Genomic DNA, 22,304 nt, shown 5'->3' on the forward strand with positions numbered 1-22,304 from the left:
TCCGGTCAGGTTCGTAGGTTCCTCTCATAGGGAGGGCAGAAATGACGACCTCACCCCACCCGGGTAGTGTGTTCGGACAAGGAGTGAGATCATCATTTCCGGTCCCCTATGAGAGGAACTTACGAACCTGATCGGACAGGAAACCTGAGAGGAGTATTTGAGACCATAAACTATTTATATTTATTATTATTTTTTTTTCTACACAAATAATTTCCATAAAAAGTGGAAAGAATAGGTAAAGAAAATAAAGTCTTCCATTGTTATTTCTCCATATATTGATATTTGGTCTATTTCTACCCACAAAAAAAAAGGCATATTTGGTCTATTACATTTACATGCATTAGAGAAACAAAAACACAAGACAGCTCCCTTAACCTAACTATATTTTGTATACTACATGCATACATGTACCTACTTAGAAACCTACGTACATTATCCCCACAAAACACCTAATTAACCTAATATCCATATTTTGTTAACTATCCCTAGAAACCTACATTATCCTCACAAAAAACAAACACAAAACTCCCTAAACCTAATTAATATCTATATTTTGTCTACTACATCCATGTACCACGTACAGAGAACCGTACATCATTATCCCCACCAAAACACAGACACAGACAGATCCCTTATCGGTCTAGCTTTCTTTCCACCTTAGCCGCTTGTGGAATAATATTCGCTTTCTGCTTCTCCTTCATCCTCCTCCTTTGGAGTTACCCATATAGGTAACCCTCGTTTTGGTACCGGGAAGGGGACGTATTGTATTCCGTCGTCGTCCCCTATTACCTCCCACCTGTATGCAACGTAAGTACAATTCCAACCAGAATTAATCAATAAAGATCTTTTGTTAACTACAAAAGTAAATTATTTCAATTTTAATTTTAATTTTAATTAGACATCCAATAATATATGCATTTGAGAAATATACAGAAGAAAGACTATAAAGAGTAAGGGAAATAAGAACTCTTTAAAAATTATTGGAATTTTAAGGTAGCAAGTTTAAGGGTAATAAGGTCAAAGTGTTTTTTTTCCTTCACCAATATTAGATGAGCTCATTTCCTAATGACATTACCAATGGCATGATTTAGCGTTTGAAATGGATGCCTTACTTTCCAATGCGATCAGTTTGGATTTTAACTCTAATGTAACATGCATGAGTTAACTACCAAACCATGAAACCCCAACCCCACCCCCACCCCACACCGAAAAAAAAAAAAAAAAAAAAAAAAAAAAAGGAACTGGGGCGGCCCATCTCCTCCAGTCTTAACTGATCAAGGCCCAAGAGAGGAGGAGGACTGGAGCTGCCCATCTCCTCAAGTCCTAACTGATCAAGGCCCAAGGGGGGGGGGGAGGATTGGAGGGGCCCATCTTCCCCAGGCCCACTACTCTGAAGATATTTTAGCATTTGGTTCTCTCTCCCAAAATCAAACCTCAAAAACTAAATTTGTGTTTGATATGTACTATTGGAATATCAAACACAGAGTCTAATCTAACCAAATAACCTACCCATCACCAATTTAATCACCCACCCTGACCCTACTGCTACTGCTAGTGGTCCTCCTAAACTGGCAGCACCACCGGCCGCCACCAGCACAACTACCGCCGCTGCCGCGGGCTGCTACAACCACCCCTCTTCCCTTGCATACGAAGCTTTCCATTTCGAAAGTGGTGATACACAAACCTCTTCCCCTAAATATGAATATAAAATTAAGGTGATAAACATTAAATAATATTTTTTGTTAAACTCCCTCACGCGTGGCAGAGGTAGAGAAGTCAACTGTCAACCTCGCACCCATCCATCCATTGATAGCATTGCCTTCCCTACCATCCAACAACAATAACAACCACCACTATATATATATGGTAAAATTAAAGATTCTCCTTGACTCACTCCACATCGAACACCTCTTTAATAATGGGTCCCACACATCATCTTTTCAGTCCAATCAATTCCTTGCATGCTTGCCACCTGTTCAATTCTATGCTGGTTCCTTCGTATCCTTGACCATATTATATTAACTAAATAGATTTTTTTCAAAGAAAGTAGGAGAGAGAGAGAGAGAGAGAGAGAGAGAGAGAGAGAAAGAGAGAAAAGGAAGGAAGAAGAGACTTGTAAGTGGTGATGAAGTGGTGGAGGAAGACGAGTATCTCAAGCTTTGCCAACTCACTGCCTGGACATGAGTGGACTCCATTACCGAATGGTAGGAACGTGTTGGCTTTTGGTGCATTCTGCATCAATTAAATATAAACCATATATTAACATAACTTAATTTCTTTCTTAATCTAAAGAAAAGAAAGGTTAAAAAAAACGTTGTACGGAAGTAGCTCTGTATACATACACTATTACAAACAAAAGCAATTCACGTGCGTGCTTTCATGCACATACTCAGACTTTTCTTCCTTTCTTCTCTTCTATAATACCCATTACCCATTACCCATTACCCACCAAGAGATTTCCAAGATAACTCGATCCAGTTTTTGAAGAGAGAGTGAGTGAGTGAGATATTTGGAGGATAGAATAACCGGTACGACACTACCAGACCCACTCGTCTCTCTGACTCTTCTGTGTAGTGTGTGTGTGTGTGTGTGTGTGTGTGTGAGAGAGAGAGAGAGAGAGAGAGAGATGGTACCTCGAATCTTGAAGGATCAAACTTTTCAGGGTGTGGGAAGAAATCAGAAGAATGGTGGATGCTTCGGAAGAGTGGAAGAACCTTCCAACCTTGAGGGATAATGTACCCCTCAAACTCAACGTCCTCCACAGCTTCTCTGAATGTAAATGAAAGAATGCTAGCTCTCCTCAGAGTTTCTTGAATCACCTGCAAATATCATTTCTTCTTCTTTTATTATTATTTTTATTATTCCTAACCTCTTTGTTTCCTTTTAATTTTTTTTTAATTAAAATAAATAAATAAAAGACTCTATGTAATTCCTTCCTTCCTTGATCTCTTCAGTCTTCAGTACTTCACTGAGGAATAAGGAACAAAAAAATGAAAATTCCTTATTCTATATTATTATTATTATTATTATATATATATATAGTCAGTAATGGTACGTGGTATATATACCCGGAAAGTCAACGGCATCTTTTTGGTATCAGCCCATGTAAGCCCACGTTTTTCTTCAATTAATCCTCTTTTAATTCCCTCCTGCTCCTCCTGCAAACAATCCCATTTCCTATCAATCCATAGTACTACTTTTCCACTTTTATGTAAGATATTTCTCATGCCAAAATTAGGACAAAAACAAAAAAAAAAACTAATGAGGACAAAATTTCTCAGCCACTAGAAAATTAAGAAAATTGAAAAATTATAAAATATTTAAGAAAAAACAAAGGGTTCCCTCTTCAAAAAGTAAACAAATTGAGCTCAAAAAAAAAAAGGAAACAAAATTTTTCCGGATAGGATTACTCAACAAAAAGGAATTTGTTAAGAACAAGTGGTGAGGAGCTATCAACAACTGGATGGGAATCCAAGGAGCAAATGTAATTACGTAAAGATCCAAATATACCGATGTCAATTGGATTCCACAGTTGACAGCTTTATTTCACAGTACATATGTCAATACTTAATAAGGAAAAAAAAAAAAGGAAAAATGAGACCAGAAAAAGCTTAGAAGAAGTAAGATGGTGAATTTACTTACAATAACAGATTTTAAGATATCTCCATGGTCATGTAAATATTTTAGTATCCAAGTGAGAATGCTGGCAGTAGTATCTTGAGCAGCAAATATGATTCCAATAATATTATCGGCAATTTGAGAGTCATTGAGATGATTTAGGTTGTGATCTATAGACCTCATTAGAACTCCCAACATCCCCCCTTCACCTGCTTGATTATCTCTAATTTCCCTTCTTTTCTCAATTATCTTTATCAAGGTCCTATTAAGAAACTTCCTTGCCTGAGTCAATCAACATCATCAAATGATGATTTTATATTAGAACCACAAAAAGTCTGCAAATTGTTTGGGGGGCAATGTGGGACTGAAAACAGCTAATTACCTTCATTGCCTTTCGGAAGGGAGTCCAAGGAAGGTTGAAAGGCATGGAATTGTAGCCTTTCTCCAAGGTGTGATACAAATCTTTGATCTTCTCTTTGTTTATGTTCCAATCCCCACCAAAGGCCGTCAGCATTGCCACCTCAAAAGTATACTATACAAAAGGGTGAAGGAGAACAATTAAAGGCCACATATATCAGTGTTTTAAGGCAAATAATAATATTTTAGAGAGAGAGAGAGAGAGAGATACCCTCTTCATCTCTTCAAGAGTGATAATGTAGGAATTGTCCCAGGAAGGAAGAAAGTTGAGTACAAGTTGCTCAATTGCAGAGACAGATCCACTGATTGCAGAAGGAAGTAAGGCGGATTGAACCAACTTCTTTAGCATGGAATGGTAAGAGCCCTGATGGAAGAAAAGGGCTTCAGGTCCAATCATCTTCTCTTTACTTGGTGGGTAAGTGGGTTTGAACAAATGGGCTTCACTCACAAGCACTTTCTTTGCAGCTTCAGGGCTTGAAATCATGACGCATGGACACCCTAGGAAATGTGTCTTGAATATATCCCCATACCTATAATCATTCATAGAAGAAGAAGAAGAAGAAGAAATTAAGTATTGCAGCAGGAAAATAGATTATTATATTCCATAGAGAATGAGAAAAATTTACCACTTCTGCCTTGAGGAGAAGAAGGTGTTGGGGCTTTGGGTGTAGAGCTTTAGAGTTTCACCGAGGTAAGGCCAACCCATGGAACCAGGTGGGAGGAGTTTACCACGGTGTTGGTGGAAACGTTGACGCCATTGAAGGAAGAAGAAGAAGAAGAAGGAAAGAAAAGAAAGGAAGAAGAGGAAAGTAGAGAGAAGAGTGGAAGAAGAGGGTGATAGTGGCTGCATTGGGGTGGTCGTGTAGTTACAACTTAGAATGGAAAGGGTTGGGAGTGTTGATGAGGTGTGGAAGAGAAGGGAATTATTATAAGGGCATAACATAAGTAGGTGAAGAGGGTAGTGAAGAAGCACGAAGATGGAGGGAGGGTTAAGGGAAAAGTGTTAGAAGAGTAAGGGGTTTAAATAGAGGAAAAGAAAGCCAAGCGTAAAGGGTGAGGCAAGGAGAGGTTAGGAGAGGTTAGGAGAGAGAAATTCGTCCTGCTACTCTTGGGGAAGGAAATCAGAGAGGTAACCATGATGTTAGAGAGAGACACACAGAGATTAATCTCTCTCCTCTCTTCTCCTCAAAAACCTAACCTCTCTCTCTCTCTCTATAACATCAAGGTCCTATGTCTTCTCTCTCAACTCAGGCTACCCGGTTCATCCTCGCAGTCTTTCTGTCTCTCTCTCTAACATCAAAGCTCTTCTCTCTCTCAACCAAGGCTACCCAGCTCATCTTTAACGAGTTTGACTATACTGCTGCTGCACGTACGGTTATCCCTCAACACCTGTCTCTTTTGTTTCTCCAAATGTCTTTGTTTTAAATGATAGGATACGAGACAGGTGTTGAACATGACCCGTACCATTACCTAAACGTGGATTTTGATCTCTTCCCCCATTTGTGCATAAAGAATAACTAACTGCATAACCCTAGCCATGCCCTGCGCGTGTCCAAACGATGCCCCCACCTCTCACGTAATCTCACCTCCTTTGCTAATCTTCTTCACACGTTCCTACTCCGCTCGTACAAAACTGACTTATAAAATTGAAATGCTGACTCACAGATTTTATCGGCCTCAAAACCCAATAATATATTAGTAAAAAGGATTCTTATTTGATAGGGTTTTCTATACCTGCGCCATTTGACCTGTTCAGATAAGACTCTGGGTGAACTTCAAAGCTTAGCCAAATCTTAAAAACGATTGTTATATTTCTAATTCTCTATTTTAAGTGTTTTTTTTTTTTTTTTTTTCTTTGATCTATCCTACTCAAGGGCCCATAGAGCAACTACAAGCTAAGGGGAAGGCTAAGACAAGCCCACGATCTACAACTAAGGGGGGAGGGGAGAAAGGTGCCTTTTTTGGCACAATATGCAATCCAGGAGAATCGATCACTTGACCTCCTGGGGGGTACACACCAACTTGCAATGCCACCAACCAACCGAACTAACGATTGTTTGCATATTTTTATAGAAAATGGATGCAATAGTATTGATGGAATATCTGAGAGTGTAACTAACTCTTGCAGCTCTAATTAATCTATGTTTTTTAATTGTTAACAACTCTAATTAATCTATCTCGTGGCATACTAGATGTACAAAAATTTGAATTATAGAAAGAGAAGAGGAAACTATGTATTGCTTTAAGATGTAAAATCTAAGGTCCTAATTCAATCACATATGGGCCAACCTTAATTTCACATTTTTACACCCTTTTTCTTTCCTTCATTTTGAACATCATCATAATCAACTAGGCTTGAAACTGGTACATAAGAAGAGAAAGTGGGATCTACATTCTCATGAAAATTTGTGTGTTGACCTACATCTTATAAGTTCTTAAAATGTTTTGTTTTTGTGAACCTTAACCAATTTTTATTTTTTATTTTTTTAAAATCAAATTTATTCAGAAGATCATGTCAAGCTTGTAGTTGACATGGTACAAAATTCCATCAACCATGTTGTAGAATTAGGCTATGTTGTTGTACACGACATAGATAGTGGCTTCCTAGCGAAGGAATCAGCTAATATATAACATGTTGATCTTCCTAAAAACATAATGGAAACTACGAGAAACAAAATAAGAAGCCAAGTGCAATTTATCCCCAATGACAAGCTGCACATATAATGAAATATTTAGAGATATTCCATTGATGTATGATGCAAGCTCTTTACACTCGGTCTCCACTAGAAGCCGCTCTACTACAGAATCCAAGATTGTCTCAAAGACACCACTTCTAAGAATAAAAATCCTCTCTGACGCGCAAATCTACCAATGAGGTGCAGTGAGGCCCTCACTGGTAGACATGTATCCTTTTAAAAATCTACGGTGAAGATTAAAAACTGTCTTCAACCCTCTTCGATCCGGAGAAAACGGGTCATCACTTGAACCAAACCACAAAGGGGAAAAAGGGGGATAGGGTTCATGTTATCGCCGTCCACACACGCAAAGGGAGGGGGAAACGACACCGGAGAAGACGATCAACCACGGGAATTTTGGGCCAAAATCGCCGGCAAAGACGATTGACCACGGGAGTTCCGGACTTGATGAGTTTTCTTCAAGTCGAAGGAGTGAAGAAGCATGTCACAGAGCAAGAGCTTGTTCGAATGGGATTTCTTCAAGTCAAAGGAGTGAAGAAGCATTATTAAATGCATAACCCAAAGAAGATGGGATTTGAATTCATGGTGTATTTCCATTGATGTAAGAGTGCTAATTTATACAAGATTGCAATGGTCAATCACCCAAAATTAATCCCTAATTAACTCCTATGATTGAGTAATAAAATCAATTATTCTATCAGTTATCTTATGATTGTGTAATGAGATCAATTATCCTAGTTTGAAGACTCATATGATAAGACTCTAGGTTACAAACACCCAACTTGGGGCTTAGCTATTGAAACGGTTTCCGACCAAGAGATCTGCAAGTTGATCAGAACTGGGAATCTTTGTTGGTTGAATGAGGCCCTGTTGAAATTTTTTACAAACCATATGACAATCAATTTCTATGTGCTTTGTGCGTTCGTGAAAAATCGGATTTGATGCTATGTGAATTGCTGCTTGATTGTCACAAAATAATGGGATTGGAGATGTTGGAGTAATTCCCAAACTCATATGGTAAGAAGCATGAATCCGGGTGGGTTAAGAGAGAACCCGCTTGCTGGTGTGGATCGAAAAAATCCATTCAATCACTTTTTAATCCTAACCGTTCTTTTAGTTGAGGACATGTATCCCACTTCTAACTACCATTGCATTGTCAGAAGGATTCTTTGATCACTATGCCTAAACCCTCTTTCTTTCGATCACTGCTTCATGATGCATGAGTAAGCATTGAGATAAGGTAATCTTATCCATGTTTTCATGGAGAGGTCGTTTTCAAATTCGAATCCGTAACCACTTGAATATAATTGAACAACCTTTACCATCGCACCAAAGTCTACCCACACTTTTTGACTTGTACTCTTGATATAAATCAATATTAAATATCGACAATATCGATACATATCAGATACCGACACTTAGATCCACGGATGAGGGAACATAAATAAAAATTTTGTCTTTTGTGAATGAAAAAGTTAAAGGTAATTTTAGGTGAGTGAACCACAGCCTTGCACCGAAGGAGTGAAGCATCTGCAGCCACGAATCAGGGAACAGGTGGTTCGCTTACTCACAGTCGCTCGTACCGTCTCCCTCGTTGCTCATCACTCATCGATCATATCTCTCTCTCTCTCTCTCACTTATAAATTCCCCTCTCTTGAATTGGTTTGAAGTCCCTTAGTACACCTCATAAAATTGTTAATTAGGAGTAGTATACATTAAGAAATTTGTCAAATGGGTATCTGTTCTTAAATATTTATATTTGACTTCAAGAGATATCTTATGAATTACATCATTCATGTTCCCATAACTTACATCACCCGTGAAGAAGGAATTTTTTTTATAAAAAGATGAAGTAAAACTTGTTATATCATTCTTTTGCAAACATGATTTACTTGGGAGGAAATTATATAGAATGAGAAATGTGAAAAAAATAAAATAAAATTTATTATTATCACCTTACAATACATTATCAACCTAAAATGCATACCAAACACAGTCTACAAAAATAAACTAAGTGGCGCTTTGCATCGGTGATAAACTCTCAAGTCTCCACGGTAACACGTATTACTTACATATATCTTATCTATAAGAATAATAGAATCTCACCAACTAACACTAGTAACCGTTGTTACCAAAACATCATATTTTAATTTTAAATGAATGATTGATTTTAATTATTTAATGAAAAAATGTTTTCTATCCCTAAGATGCAGGCTGCGCCCAAATACACAACGATGAATAAAATAACCACTCCATCCTTTGAATGATTAAAATATCACCTCCATGTACCTGGACATAGTCTACGCTCTGCCACAGAGAACATCGAACCTTGTTTAATTTAGATTTTTTATCCTCCTGTCTTCTTCTCGCAGTTCACTGAAATAATTTTTTATTCATTTTTCTACAAAAACTAATCTACTCTCTTAGCTCCTCTCCTCTCCTCTCCTCTCCTCATGTGGAGCAGGTGGTCGTTGTCATGTGTCTTCTTCTTCTTCCTCCTCTTTCTTCTCTATTCCTTTTTGAGTTTTCTAAGACCATTGGACCACGTAGCGGCTGTCAGCCTAGAGAGTAGAGACAACTGTGGTTCCTTGGATCGGGACACCTTCGACTCAGTTCCACAGCCACAATTTTGATTGTGGACCCCTAGATATCCATGTATATGTGGCTTCATCCCTACCCACCACTTAAACACCTCCAACTTCCACCCTCCCAACCCCTCCAATGGTATCTCTGGATCATATATATATTCATAGCGATTTGCCCTTTTTTTTTTATTAATCAACTATTCATGAATCCCTACCCTTTTATTTAAAATTATTTATTCCGATTCAAATTTTCTCCAAACCCATTTTTTATTTTTGTTCCCTCTTCCCTTAGGGGCATTGATTGCTTCCACTCTTCACATTCTCAATTTTGAATAAACTTCCTAACTCGTCAAAGATCATTTTTTGTGGATGAAATGCTTTCAAACAGAATCTCACTCTTATTTTTTTACATAAATAGCAATTCTGAATAATTTACACTATTTTTTACTAGATACTTTCATATTAAATATATTATTTTTTTAAATTACACTAGTATTTTATTATTTATGTTGATTCTATAATAGCGTGACATATCCTCCTACCATCTCTATAAATTAATATATATACATAAAAAAAATATCTAGTTTAGACAAGAAGATACGACATGAACATATAATGACACATCATCCCTCAAGCTTTAATTACTTTTCCATATTACGTCAAAAAAATTGACCCAAAAATTGTCAGAGATCAATTTTCTGGATGAAATGCTTTCCAAGAGAATCCCTCTCTATTTTAAATAAAAATCAAAGTTGATATTTTACATTATTTTTTGCTAGATATTTTCATGTTAAATCCTTTTTATATTAGCTATAGTTTTATCTATTTATGTTGATTCTATAACGGCCTGACATATCATCTTACCATCTATAAATTAAATGCCAACCAAAAAAAATTATCTAGTTTAGATAAGAAGATATGTAATTATTTTTCAATATTAAACAAAAAAATTTGACCAAAAAAAAATACTTTAAGTTATAATACTGCAGATCGACACCAATCATTGTTTCAGGATTCTTTCTTTCTTTTCTTTTTTTTTTTTTTTTTTTTTTCTTTTTTTATTATTATTGATAGGCTCTAGGGAGAGTTGAATTCATGATCCTCTTGACTGTGAGATGTTCATCTCCTTCCTCTTACCATTTTTAGAAGCATGTTTGTTGTATGGCTTAGCTCCCATTGGGAAATGATGTGAAATAGAAGGCCGACCAAACGCCCTAATATATTTTCATCTTAGCCCTTCGGGTGTCATATTTTGACCGAGATCCCCGTACCGTAGATCCCTATATTATGTGGTCCACCGCTACTACTGCAAAAATAAAAGGTTCCACACGAGCTCCCATTGGCAGCAGGATCCCTAGGTACTCAAACTAGAAGATAAACAAACCCACAACAGTGGAATGCCGAGCTACAAGTCCTACAACGCTAAAAAGCCAGAGTCGTGGGTAGCGAAGAGGCCCATTTGGAGATTCGGGAACACACCGGATGTGGACCCATTTGTCTCGCGATGTTCTGAACCCAGCACCAGTACCACTTTAATGGGCCAACAGCCAACCCTTGGAACATAATATAGCACCCTTGTTGCTTGCTTTACCCGGTCAAGGTTCATCCCTTCTGATTAGAATGGAATCTCCCGATCGAGCTGTCCAAACTTTCCATTCTTAAAAGATCCTCACTTTTTTAAAATGAATTGGGCCTAAGATAGTTGGGCTTACTCTAAATCACTGGAATTTAGTAACCCAACATTGGGCATTTCCACTGGTGGACCGAAATATTTGATCCTGATCCAGTCATCCAGTCCAAAATAGCCCAACTGCTTGAACACCCAATGTAGCAGGTCCCTATCAATTAGGTGGACTAGGAATTGTTGGACCCAGTACAAACATACAGAGACGTGAAAATTGTGGATTATCTTTATTGAATACTTGTATTGGTTGATTCCTGACAACTTCTGGGTTCGTCTATTCCAAAAAGTCAAACTTTTTAATGTCTACTTCTGGACCACAAATTCTGGTCCATAATGCAGGTCAGGTCAGGGTTCTCTGAATATGAACCAGGTCAAATATTTCAAAATCAATAATCAATAAATTAATAAAATCAGGTCAGTAACATATATGAAATGTTGTGAGGACCAAAATGGTCCAAATTTAAACTGATCATGGTTAGTATTAGTACCTGTAGCCAAATTTGTTACAAAAGAAGTTGACCATGGAGATCCTCCTCCACTCTCCTTGACGATGGAGATCTCAATGACATTTTCTTCGTGTTGACACGATTACATTCTTCTCTTAGAAAAGATAATCAGGAGGACAACTAACCAATCGTCGAAATTTCACTAGTCATAGAAGATACAATTCTCCTTACCTACACCTATTGAGGGATTTGAGGAATCAATGTGCAGATAAGTTCATATATCTACAGTGTTTTAAGTAAATTGTAGGTTATGTTATGTGCCATATGGAGTCCAGAACACAGTAACCTGTGAAAACCTTATAGTTGTATGCCTGATAGCTTTACTGCCCATAAAAAGAAAGGGGGGGGGGGGTACTTCCCGGACCTTTGTGAGTCTTTTCACCCTAAGCAAAACCACTGCCACCATTACCCTTGGAAGAACATCAAACATGGGAATTTTTTACCGCAACAACCTGAAGGGTTAATCATCAGCATCAAGATTCAGTACATGCTGTAAAAATACCAAGCAAGTACAGAAGCAGCAGAAAAGCACAGTTAGACACCACTTCTGGACTTCAATTCCTAACTACAATGCACTAATTGGTACATAGCCTATTTGGGTCAATATCCATTGACTAAGGGAGCACAACTCAAGCAGTTGTTGTCTGTCAAATGGTCAACCAATCCTACTCAACCATAAGTACCGAATAGTCAAACAAAAAACAGCCAAACCCCATAATCAGAGAAAGATGATCAACGAAACCCAGCCTGAGATGAATATACTTTTTAACTCTCGAGTATTGGATGCCAACTTGGGCTGCATTCAGTTGGCTTGGAGAATTATATAGCATAAATTAAACCAGTAATTTAAAAAAAAAAAATTGTTAAAAAATACCTTTACATTTACAACTACACACACTCCTTACTGCCAATACTTCTGTAAGACATACAACAGACAGGTCCAGGTTCAACCTGGCCAAAGTTTCACCACTATGGCTAATCAATACATGTTACTAGAGTATTTCGGTTCCCTTGGGTCAAACACCATTTACAAATACGGTCGTATTACATGCAACAACCATATTCGCCCACAAAAGCGATTCAGGATTCAGTATGAAGAGATGGTTTCATAAAGCACAGCTAGGTAAGGTTACATCCACCCAATTTGACTATTCCTAAGACAAAACATACAATTGCTATACCAGCTCATATCTCACCAAATAGAAAACAATGGACAATCGAGCCAGCGTCTGCATCATTTATAGTATAAGATCATGAATTACTACCAGCGTGCAGTGTTTCATAAGCATGTGATTACAGGGTGTACCTTATTCGGCACCTCCGAAGCTAATCTTCACCCTTCTCATAATAATCCTGCCTACTAAAGGTTTGATGGGAAAGTTGTGCAGCAGCAGCAGCAGCACCTCACCATGAATCAAGAACTTGATCTGATGCTCGGACAAATCTTATAGGTGTCACAAAGGGACGATTCTTCTGGATTCCAGCTTCCAAGCACTCAACCATACCAGGGAAAGACAGCTCCCACAAGTCACAAGGATCGAATTGGTGATTCTCTCCTCTACTGTATTGCCCTTCAAAGGCAACCACTGTATTGAGTTCCCAGCCATCCCATCCAACCCAGCCCAGTCAATCCCAATCATGTTAGCCTCAAAAAGGTTTTCAGGACACCTGAACCTTTCAACCCCAAGCATAATTTGGAAATCTTCCTTTGTTAAGAGGATGGCAGCATTGGATCTCCACAAGGGGTTGAAGGAAACTCAATTCTGTCTTGGCAACAAATGTTTGATCAATGTCCTGTCATGGGAATAAACCAAGAGGTAATAAATGACCCATAACTGAGAAGAACCACGGAACCACCTGAACACAAAACTATGAACTGACATAATAGGAACCGAGAATGCTAGGGTGAAGAACTGACCTGGAGCTGAGACACGACACGAGCAAGCTCAGACTCATTCTCATCTTGTCCCTCGTCATCGTCATCATTACCTTTGCTCATGAGTATGTAGAGTTGTCAATCTTCATCCCTGGCTCCAAATGTATCCCCACCCTTCCTTCGATCAAATGCTGCTGCTGTCAAAAGGCACATCTTGTCCTTTTGGGCAGCATTCAATCTCTCACCACGGCCAACACCCCCAGAAAAATTATGATTCCCATTTGCACAGACCCCATTTGTCTTCAACTGCTTCCGCTGCTCAACTTTCTCATAGAGTTCTTTGTGTTTTGCATGTAGTTGTTCTAAATAAAGAACTGGGTTCTCTCTATATATTTTTGAACAGTTACAAATAGTCAGTCCATAAAGATGTGAGTTCATTTTTTAACTTATATTATGATAAAGCAATGTATTGGTATGTAATGGTCCATATGGGATCAAAGTCATGGTGGCTCTCCACTGGCTCCACAAATTAAATCTGTAGTCCTTTGGATCTCAAGAAAAGGATTTCACAGTTAAGGTCTAGAGAGCAATGATAACAAAGCTTGTACAAAAAGTAATCCCTCGATCCTCCTAAATCTACTCAAGTATGCATTCAATTCAGCAGAACATCATAGATTCCACTCTTACTGAAGGCTGGGAGCCAGTTAGTTATCCAATAATTGAAGTCTGAAAAGCATTAACTATACTAAGAGGACATACAAATGCTTTTCTCATCTTGTTAATTTTGCCTTTCCCGTTGTTTTTCCTCCTCAAAGTGTTTCTGTTTTGCCCAAATGCTCACTGCTGCCCTTCAGATGTGGTCTTCAGAAAAACCTGTTTATTCTTCTCCTTTAACTGCCAAATGAAGAATGCAACGCATCTATGTGAATGACAGTGAATAAAATAAACAGCAACATTAGTACTAATAACAAAATGAAAACCACATCAAAGAAAACAAAGAAACCTGTATTAATCTTGAACACTCTACAGGGAATGGTTACTGTTAGAGCTAAAGCAATAAATGCAAGCAAACAGCTGAGATGAGTGAGAGATAGAGGTGGAAATAACTCAATAGAACTTTGACCCCCCCCCCCCCTCTCAAAACAAGGCAAAATCTTGTAGGATGTTTGGCACAGAAGCATAAACCAGTGATGAATGTACTGGTAGAATGGGTAGATCTTTGCTCACCATAGTTTCCAGACCATTAATTCAGTGGTCAGACTGTTGGTAGACCATTCACCATTGCTCCTCAGCCCCCCTCCTGCCACCACCATTGCTCCCCAGCCCCCTTCTGAGAACCTCCATCCCACACCCACCCTTGCAACCCCACCTCCTCCGTAACCCCTTGCCCCCACCCCACTCCAACACTCCTTGTTGTTCCTCCTGCCCCACCCCATCCCCCTGTTCGCAGAAGAACGAAGAAGATGAAGAGTGTGTGGCGAATAAAAAATTAAAAGACTGGGTAGGTTGAATAAAAAAACAAAGGGAGAGAGAAGGATGTTGGGGGTATCTTAAGTTGTTCATTTAGTTTTTTTTACTCAAACGGGGATTTTGCTAATTTTTTTCCACATCGTAAATTGTTATTTTACAACATAATTTATATCTGCCAATTTTGTAAATCTTTTTGTTATCTGGTAGATATAGGCAATCCCCTCCCCCTTTTTTTGGTTGAGGGGAGAGGGGGGGAGTGACATCCTAAACTAACTCCAACATTTAACTTCTAATCCCGTATACTAACTTTTCCCCCACTTTGCGGTCGTATAAATTAGGCCAATCACAATAAAACCCAAGAAAATAAAAAGCCCAACCTATAACATAAGTACCCAAAGCTTGTTTTCAGCCCATTGGACTGCTACCTGCCTCCTGTGAGCATTCTAGGCTTAAGTCTAGGCCTACATACGGGATAAATGTCTAATGCAACTGCATCACTACTATTCCAAGCTGAATTTATATTCATTACCCTAGTTGGGATCCATTACCAATTTGCCCACATCGCACTGGCGGGGTTTTTTATGCCATATGGAAGCGGATGTGGCAGATCCAGATCATCAAAGTCATGTCGAGGGCTCCTTTGGATTGGCCACATTACAGCTGACTTTTCAACTGTAGCCATATGCCCCACCAGCCATTGCACTTTCTCTCATCAAATAAGAGCCATTATAACATTCTTGATTTAGTACTCCAAAAACAAATAACATTCTTGATTTTCTTAAATAAGATTGAAAAGGTGTTTCTTTCTACCATGTGGCCTGTGGTGTAAAAGGCAGAAACTTGCCACAGGGAAAGGAAATGGCCTACGGCACTGATAAACACTAATTGACTACCCAACCACCTTCTCTGTATCCGAATTAGTTCGGACACCATCTTGCTGATTCGTCAGAACTCAGAACGGTAAATCGCATATAATTAATACCATCTTGTATTTAACAAAACCTTAAAGAGATCCAACAGACCCTGCAGTAGCGGGAACCTCGTGCATTAGGAATGATAAGTTGTTTTACTAGTTTAGTAACTACCTCTAACTTAGTCAAAAACAATTCTTGACTAAACACTCTATCTCATTATCAGTGGCCAGATGTTCCACTACTATTACGCTTGGAACACTTCAAAACAATACCGCCATCACTTAATGAAAAAACCATAATTTTGACCTTATAGTATATATATGTGAGATGGATTAATGTCATTTATCTGTGAACGAAGAGATGCTTAACAAAGAATCCAATTCCCATACATGGTGAATATCGAAAGAGAATGATTGTACAAAATTTCAGTCCCTAAGGCATTTTGTAAACTGTTTTTATAGTAACTAAGGCACTTTAGTACATTTGGGCAATCACCTTTTGCATGGATCCTTTTGTTTTTTTTATCTTTTTCTGTTTTCATGTCTTTCTGTCCTCTTTCTTCTAGGGCGTCCCCCGTATGCGATGCGGTGATAAGTAGGCAAGGGCAAGTGAGAGGTATTATGCCAACCCAGAAACGTAGGATTAGATTAGCTTCCTGGAACAGTGGATCCTTAACGGGTAAGAGAATGGAGTTAATAGATGTTATGAGGAGACGACGGATTAATATAGCTTGTATCCGAGACAAGATGGAAGGATAACAAAGCTAAAGTGTTGGACGACTTCAAACTTTGGTATGCGGGAGACCAAAGTAATAGAAACAGAGTGGGGATAATAGTGGATAAAGACCTAAAGAATGTAGTAGAGGTCAAAAAAGTGGGTGATAGGATTATATCTATCAAACTAGTGTTGGAGAAAGATGTTGTTAGTATTGTTTACACTTATGCACCACAGATAGGTTTGGATGAAAGTTGTAAGCGCCAATTTTGGGACCATATGGATGATTCAGTGCAGGATTTTGACCAGGATGAATCAATTATTATTGGAGGTGACCTGACAGCCACGTTGGGAGTGACTGTTGAGGCTATGAAGGTGTCCATGGGGACTTCGGGGTTGGGGAGAGAAATGAGGAGGGGACCTCAATCCTAGACTTTGCAGTAGCTTATGATCTTTTCATTGTGAACACTTTCTTCAAAAAAAGAAAGGTACACTTAGTTACTCACAAAAGTGGGATTCATGCCAGTCAAATTGACTTCTTTCTAAAAAGAAAGGCTGACAAATTGGTGTGTAAGGACTGTAAGGTTATCCATGAGGAGAGCCTAACAACCCAACATAGATTGGTGCCTTGGATATGTGTCTCAATGCTCAGAAGCGGAGGAGAGAACCTACGCACCCTAAGATAAGGCGTTGGAGATTAAAAGGGAGCACCTAAGGACATTTATTGATAATGTGGTCAAACAAGGAAGATGGGACTTCGAAGGAGACACCAATGTGATGTGGCACAAGATGATGCCTTCTATTAAAAGGGTTGCCAAAGATGTGCTAGGGGAAGCGAAGGGTAGTCACCAGGCCCCCCTGGAGAGACTTGGTGGTGGAACGATGATGTCCAAACAGCTATTAAAACCAAGAAAGTGTGTTTTAAGACTTGACAAAGGACTAAGGAAACAGAGGGTAAAAAGATGTATTATGATGCTAGAAACGAAGCTAGGAAGATTGTGGGGATGACTAGGGCGAAGAAATATGAGAATCTCTATATCAACCTAAACATAAAAGAAGGGGAAAAGGCTATAATATATAAGATAGCTAAGATGAGAGAAAGGAAGAGTAGAGATTTCGATCAGGTGAGGTGTATCAAGGATGATGAGGGAAGAGTGTTAGTAAGGTATGAGGACATCGTGAAGAGATGGGACGAGTATATCTGTGACCTACTAAATGGAGATAGGTGGAGTAGAATTGACCCAGATGAGTACTCTATTCGACATGATACCACACATCATAGATATGTAAGAAAGGTTAGTGTGGCTGAAGTTAAAGAAGCCCTAAGAAAGATGCAAGCAGGCAAGACAACAGGCCCAGAAGAGATTCTAATAGAAGTGTGGATAACCTTAGGAGGTTGTGGGGTTTTTTGGCTAACCAAGCTGTTTAACAGGATTCTGAACACAAGGAAGATGTCAGATGAATAGAGGAGAAGCATTATAGTCCCAATCTAAAAAAATAAAGGTGATATTTAAAGCTACAATAACTACAGAAGCATAAAGCTAATGAGTCACATAATGAAACTTTGGGAGAAGATTATTGAAGCCCATTTGAGAAGAGACTCTTATCTCGATGAACCAATTTGGCTTTATGCTAAATAGATCCACAATTGAAGCTATCTACTTATTGAGGAAGCTTATGGAAAGATATAGAGATAGCAAGAAGGATCTCCATATGGTCTTCATCGACCTGGAAAAAGCCTATGATCGAGTCCCTAGAGATCTAATCCAACATGTTATAGTGAAGAGGGGGGTGTTAAGTAAATATGTGGATGTCGTTAAAGATATGTATGAAGGCGTGGTGACTAGAGTGCGATCTGTGGGAGGTCAGGACAAGGAATTCCCAATTACAATTGGATTACATCAGGGCTCAGCCTTAAGCCCTTACCTTTTTGCGCTTATCATGGACGATATAACCAAGAGCATTCAAGATGAGGTCCCATGGTGTATGCTCTTTGCTGATGATATCGTTTTGGTGGATCATGGATGAAACAAAAGAAGGGATAACTCTAAGTTAGAGTTTTGGAGGTCAACCTTGGAAACAAGAGGATTTAAGATTAGTAGAACGAAGAAGGAGTAGATGAGGTGTAATTTTAGTCACACCTCGATGGATACTGATGTGGTGCGAATTGAGGAAAGAGAGATACCGCAAAGCAACTATATTAGATACCTGGAATCAATCATAAATAAAGAAGGCGATGTTACACAGAGAATTAAGGTGGGTTGGATGAAGTGGAGAGGTGCGTCCAGAGTGTTGTGTGACCAAAGTATTCCTCTAAAACTTAAAGTTCTATAGGACTGTTGTTAGCCTAGCCATGATGGTATGGGGCAGAATGTTGGGCAGTTAAGAAATGTCATATTCATAAGCTTTGTGTAGCAGAGATGAGGATGTTACGTTGGATGTGTGGAAAAACAAGGACAAAGTACCGAATGAGCATATAAGAGCAGACTTGGGAGTTGCCCCGATCAATGGCAAGCTCCGAGAGAGTCGTTTAAAGTGGTATGGTCATATTCAAATGAGACCTAGGAACGCCCCCATAAGGAGAAGTGATATGATTCCGATTGAAGGGGCTAAAAGAGCTAGGGGAAGACCTAAAATGACCATAGGAGAAGTGGTGAGAAAGGACATGCATAGTCTAGGTCTGGTCCCAAGTATGACCTCGGACAGAGCCTATTGGAGGGCAAGGATCCATGTTACAGACCCCATTTAGATGAGATTATCCTAACGTGTTGGGTTGTGTCCTTTTTCCTATTACTATCTTTCATCGTTCTATTTATTTCTCATCTTCCTTTTGTCCTTTTCCTTTGTCTTTTCTCATCTCTTTCCCCATCCTTCCTCTCCCATCTTTTCTCCCCCCCCCCTTTTTTTTTTGAGTATATCTCTGTTTTCTCTATTTTGTTTTGTTTGGATCCATGTAGCCGACCCCATTAAGTTGGGATAAGGCTAAGTTTGTTGTTGTTTTTAAAGTATTTAATGTAGATCGAAATATGAAGAAAAAGAGGTCAAAACACTGTTCTCGTGAACAGTGTCACAGCCTCTTATTTTGCCTTGGTGAGAATATTAATAGAAGATTTTGTGGGGCCCGAGGTCAGATTGCATGGTGTTTTAAGCGTGGGGATTTAGAAGTTTAGTTCAGTTTTTAATTTCAGATTTAGAAAGTAGGCTTATGTTCCTATTTTTTATTAGACTTAGTTTCTAAGTATAAGATGTTCCAACAGACCAAGGTGGTGACAGTAATTATTTCCGTGCCTATACATTTATTATGTGATATTATAAAGTGGAGGAATTAGAATATAATTAATCTAATTCTTTGGGGTTTAATTCTTATATCTACTTTTAGGTGTCCTTGTCTGTAAATATTATTATTTGAGAAATAAAGGTAAACACACATTAAAACACATAGGTGGATTACCCAATGGATCACACATCTTTGCTTGTTATCAAGGAGAGGAAGAAAAAATGTTTCTTAATACAATTGTTTATGAAGAAATAATTAAGGAAATGAGAGAATTTTCCTCTTATTTATGCAACTCTTTATAAAGAGTTAACTATGAATAAAAAAGATGAGAGAATGTTTCTTAATGCAACTTTTTAGGAAGAAATAATTTAAGAGGAATCTCTTTGTATTCATGCAACTACTATAAGGAACTCAATCTCCACTTTTTTTTTTTGAAGAATAAATAAAGGGAAAAATATGGCCATGACACTAGTGTGCAGATTCCTACACATGCCCTCTCACATCCCACCTATGGACTCCAGACTCTCTCTTCATTAAAATCCCTTCTTGGACGATTCAGTTTCCCACCCCTCAATTGGTGGAAAACTGCACGCGAATAGTGAACCTGCTCCCATAAAAAAAAATAAAGACTTTTAAAGCTCCTCATAAGTAGTTGCATGAATACAAAGAGAGTTCTCTCCTCTTTTAAAAGACTTAACCTCTTCGTATTGAAGAGACTTTACTCTTTATATTTAAAAGACTTTGTCTCTTCATATTCAGATGACTATAAATATAGAAAGGGAGAGCACGTGTATATAATTAAGTTTTCTCACCCTTTCTATTGTGAAGAAAATGTTTGATGTAGTTCTAGGTAGGAGAAGTCCCACTAGGAGCCAGGGGAATAGGATCACCTAACAAGGCTGGCCGATTGGGACAGATTAGGCTAATTAGGGCAGAAATCAGGGTTAGGGTTGAATAATGATAATGGGGTTTATAGGGTTTTAATATGCAGGTCTAGGAGGCTTTAATGGCATATAAATATTAAGGTTTAGGAAGGTTCAAAAATTCTGCAGTTTGGGCAGAATCGAGTTGCAGGTTTTTAGGTTTAATGGAGTGGGGAATGGAGGGGTTATAGTGGAGACTAAGGGCCAGGGCTAAGGTCGAGTGTGAGGAGTGGTGTGGGGGATATAGGCTGGAAGTAGGGTTCTAAAGTGATGACTAAAACTGGAGTTATGGGAAAATCCTAGTGGAGGTTTAATGGAGAATTAGGGTTTGATGGATGGAGGGGGATGTGGATTAGGTCTAAGGGAAGGGTAATGGCTAGGTGGAAGAAGGGTTTTAAACAACTTGCAGGTTTAAACTTACTGTAATGCAGGAACAATGGCAGCAGCTTGATGTCTTGAAAGAGCCTCCCGATCTTCATGATGCAAGGAGTCGCAGGAGTCCACCTACCCTTTACCACCTTGAGATCCACAAGGATGTAATAACTCACAGAGGAGCAGAGGCAGCAGCACGATGGCAGGAAACAAGGCTTGATAGCAGGAAAATTTTATGCAGAAAATAGTTGGGGAGCCTGCCCACGATTGCTATATTTATAGTCAAAAAAAAGGGCCAAAGGCCTTACAGATATTCAGATCTGGATTAGGAATCCCAGATCTGATTCCTAGTTACAAAGCAATTCCACCCTCTTAAAATCGTGGAAGGGGGGAGACTAAAACATAGTTTAAACAAAAATTTAAAAGATGCTCTAATAGCCAATAGAAATAAAACAAAAGCAGCCAATAGGAAAGAGTCACTTAAATTGGACCATTGGTTGGACCGGTTCAATCTAAGAGCTCAAAAAAACTAAGTATAGAAGAAAAAAAAAAAGAAAGGCTCCAACACAAAACGGCCAAGTCAAGGCTTCTTCTTCTTCCTAGTGCTTGGACCTGCATCAATGTTTCTTCTTCTCTCCTTGCGTAGAGAAGATATTCTCTCCATCCTCGCAAATAGTTTGTTGGTATTTGTTTTTGGATGAATAACAATTTAAATTACGAAGAAAGGAGAAGGAATGTACAAGCCCGAGGGCAAACAACCGAAGCTAGAGGCTAGCTAGGGCGCAAAATGGAAAGAGGAAGATCCCAGGATACAACAATGAGCCTGTTCCTTGGGGTATCCATAACACCAGAAAGGGGAAGGGAGCTAACTTTAGATGAGATATCAAAAAAGATGGCATTCCAAATCTTGTCAAATGAGTAGGATTTGGACGTCCATCTTCTAAGATTGCGTTCCATCCAAATGTGGGAGATAGCGGCACAAAAGGCAAGCTTGCCGACCGAATCACAAATCGTCTTCCCTCCAAACGTCATATCAATCCAAACCCATTCTCTGTGGAGAGGAAGAGGGCTACGGCGGGTAGGACAGCAATGCCGGAGAACACGGGTCCAAATGGAGGAGGGAAAGGGGCAAGAGAAGAACAGATGATCTGCATCTTCAATGCCATTCCAACAGAGGCAGCAGCTGGGAGAGGCCTGCAAATGACGGTGAATGAGGAATGCCTGAGTGGGGAGGCAGTTCGCAAGGGCGCGC

At 38.9% G+C, this 22,304-nt stretch overlaps 1 protein-coding gene and 1 pseudogene across 1 annotated transcript; both read right to left on the reverse strand.

Annotated features, from left to right (window-relative positions):
* Positions 1-657: 657 nt before the first annotated feature.
* On the reverse strand, positions 658-4,859 carry LOC122653211 (abscisic acid 8'-hydroxylase 2-like). The gene is made up of 8 exons (XM_043847161.1): positions 4,662-4,859; positions 4,247-4,565; positions 4,001-4,150; positions 3,643-3,900; positions 3,069-3,158; positions 2,632-2,819; positions 2,114-2,230; positions 658-796 (listed from the first exon to the last, which is right to left on the reverse strand). The coding sequence occupies exons 1-8, from the start codon at positions 4,739-4,741 to the stop codon at positions 658-660; spliced, it is 1,341 nt and encodes a 446-aa protein (XP_043703096.1). The 5' UTR covers positions 4,742-4,859.
* Positions 4,860-12,786: 7,927 nt separating this feature from the next.
* LOC122653214 lies at positions 12,787-14,695 on the reverse strand (annotated as a pseudogene).
* Positions 14,696-22,304: the final 7,609 nt, after the last annotated feature.

This window comes from Telopea speciosissima, chromosome 2 (assembly GCF_018873765.1).
Source record: "Telopea speciosissima isolate NSW1024214 ecotype Mountain lineage chromosome 2, Tspe_v1, whole genome shotgun sequence".
NCBI lineage: Eukaryota > Viridiplantae > Streptophyta > Magnoliopsida > Proteales > Proteaceae > Telopea > Telopea speciosissima.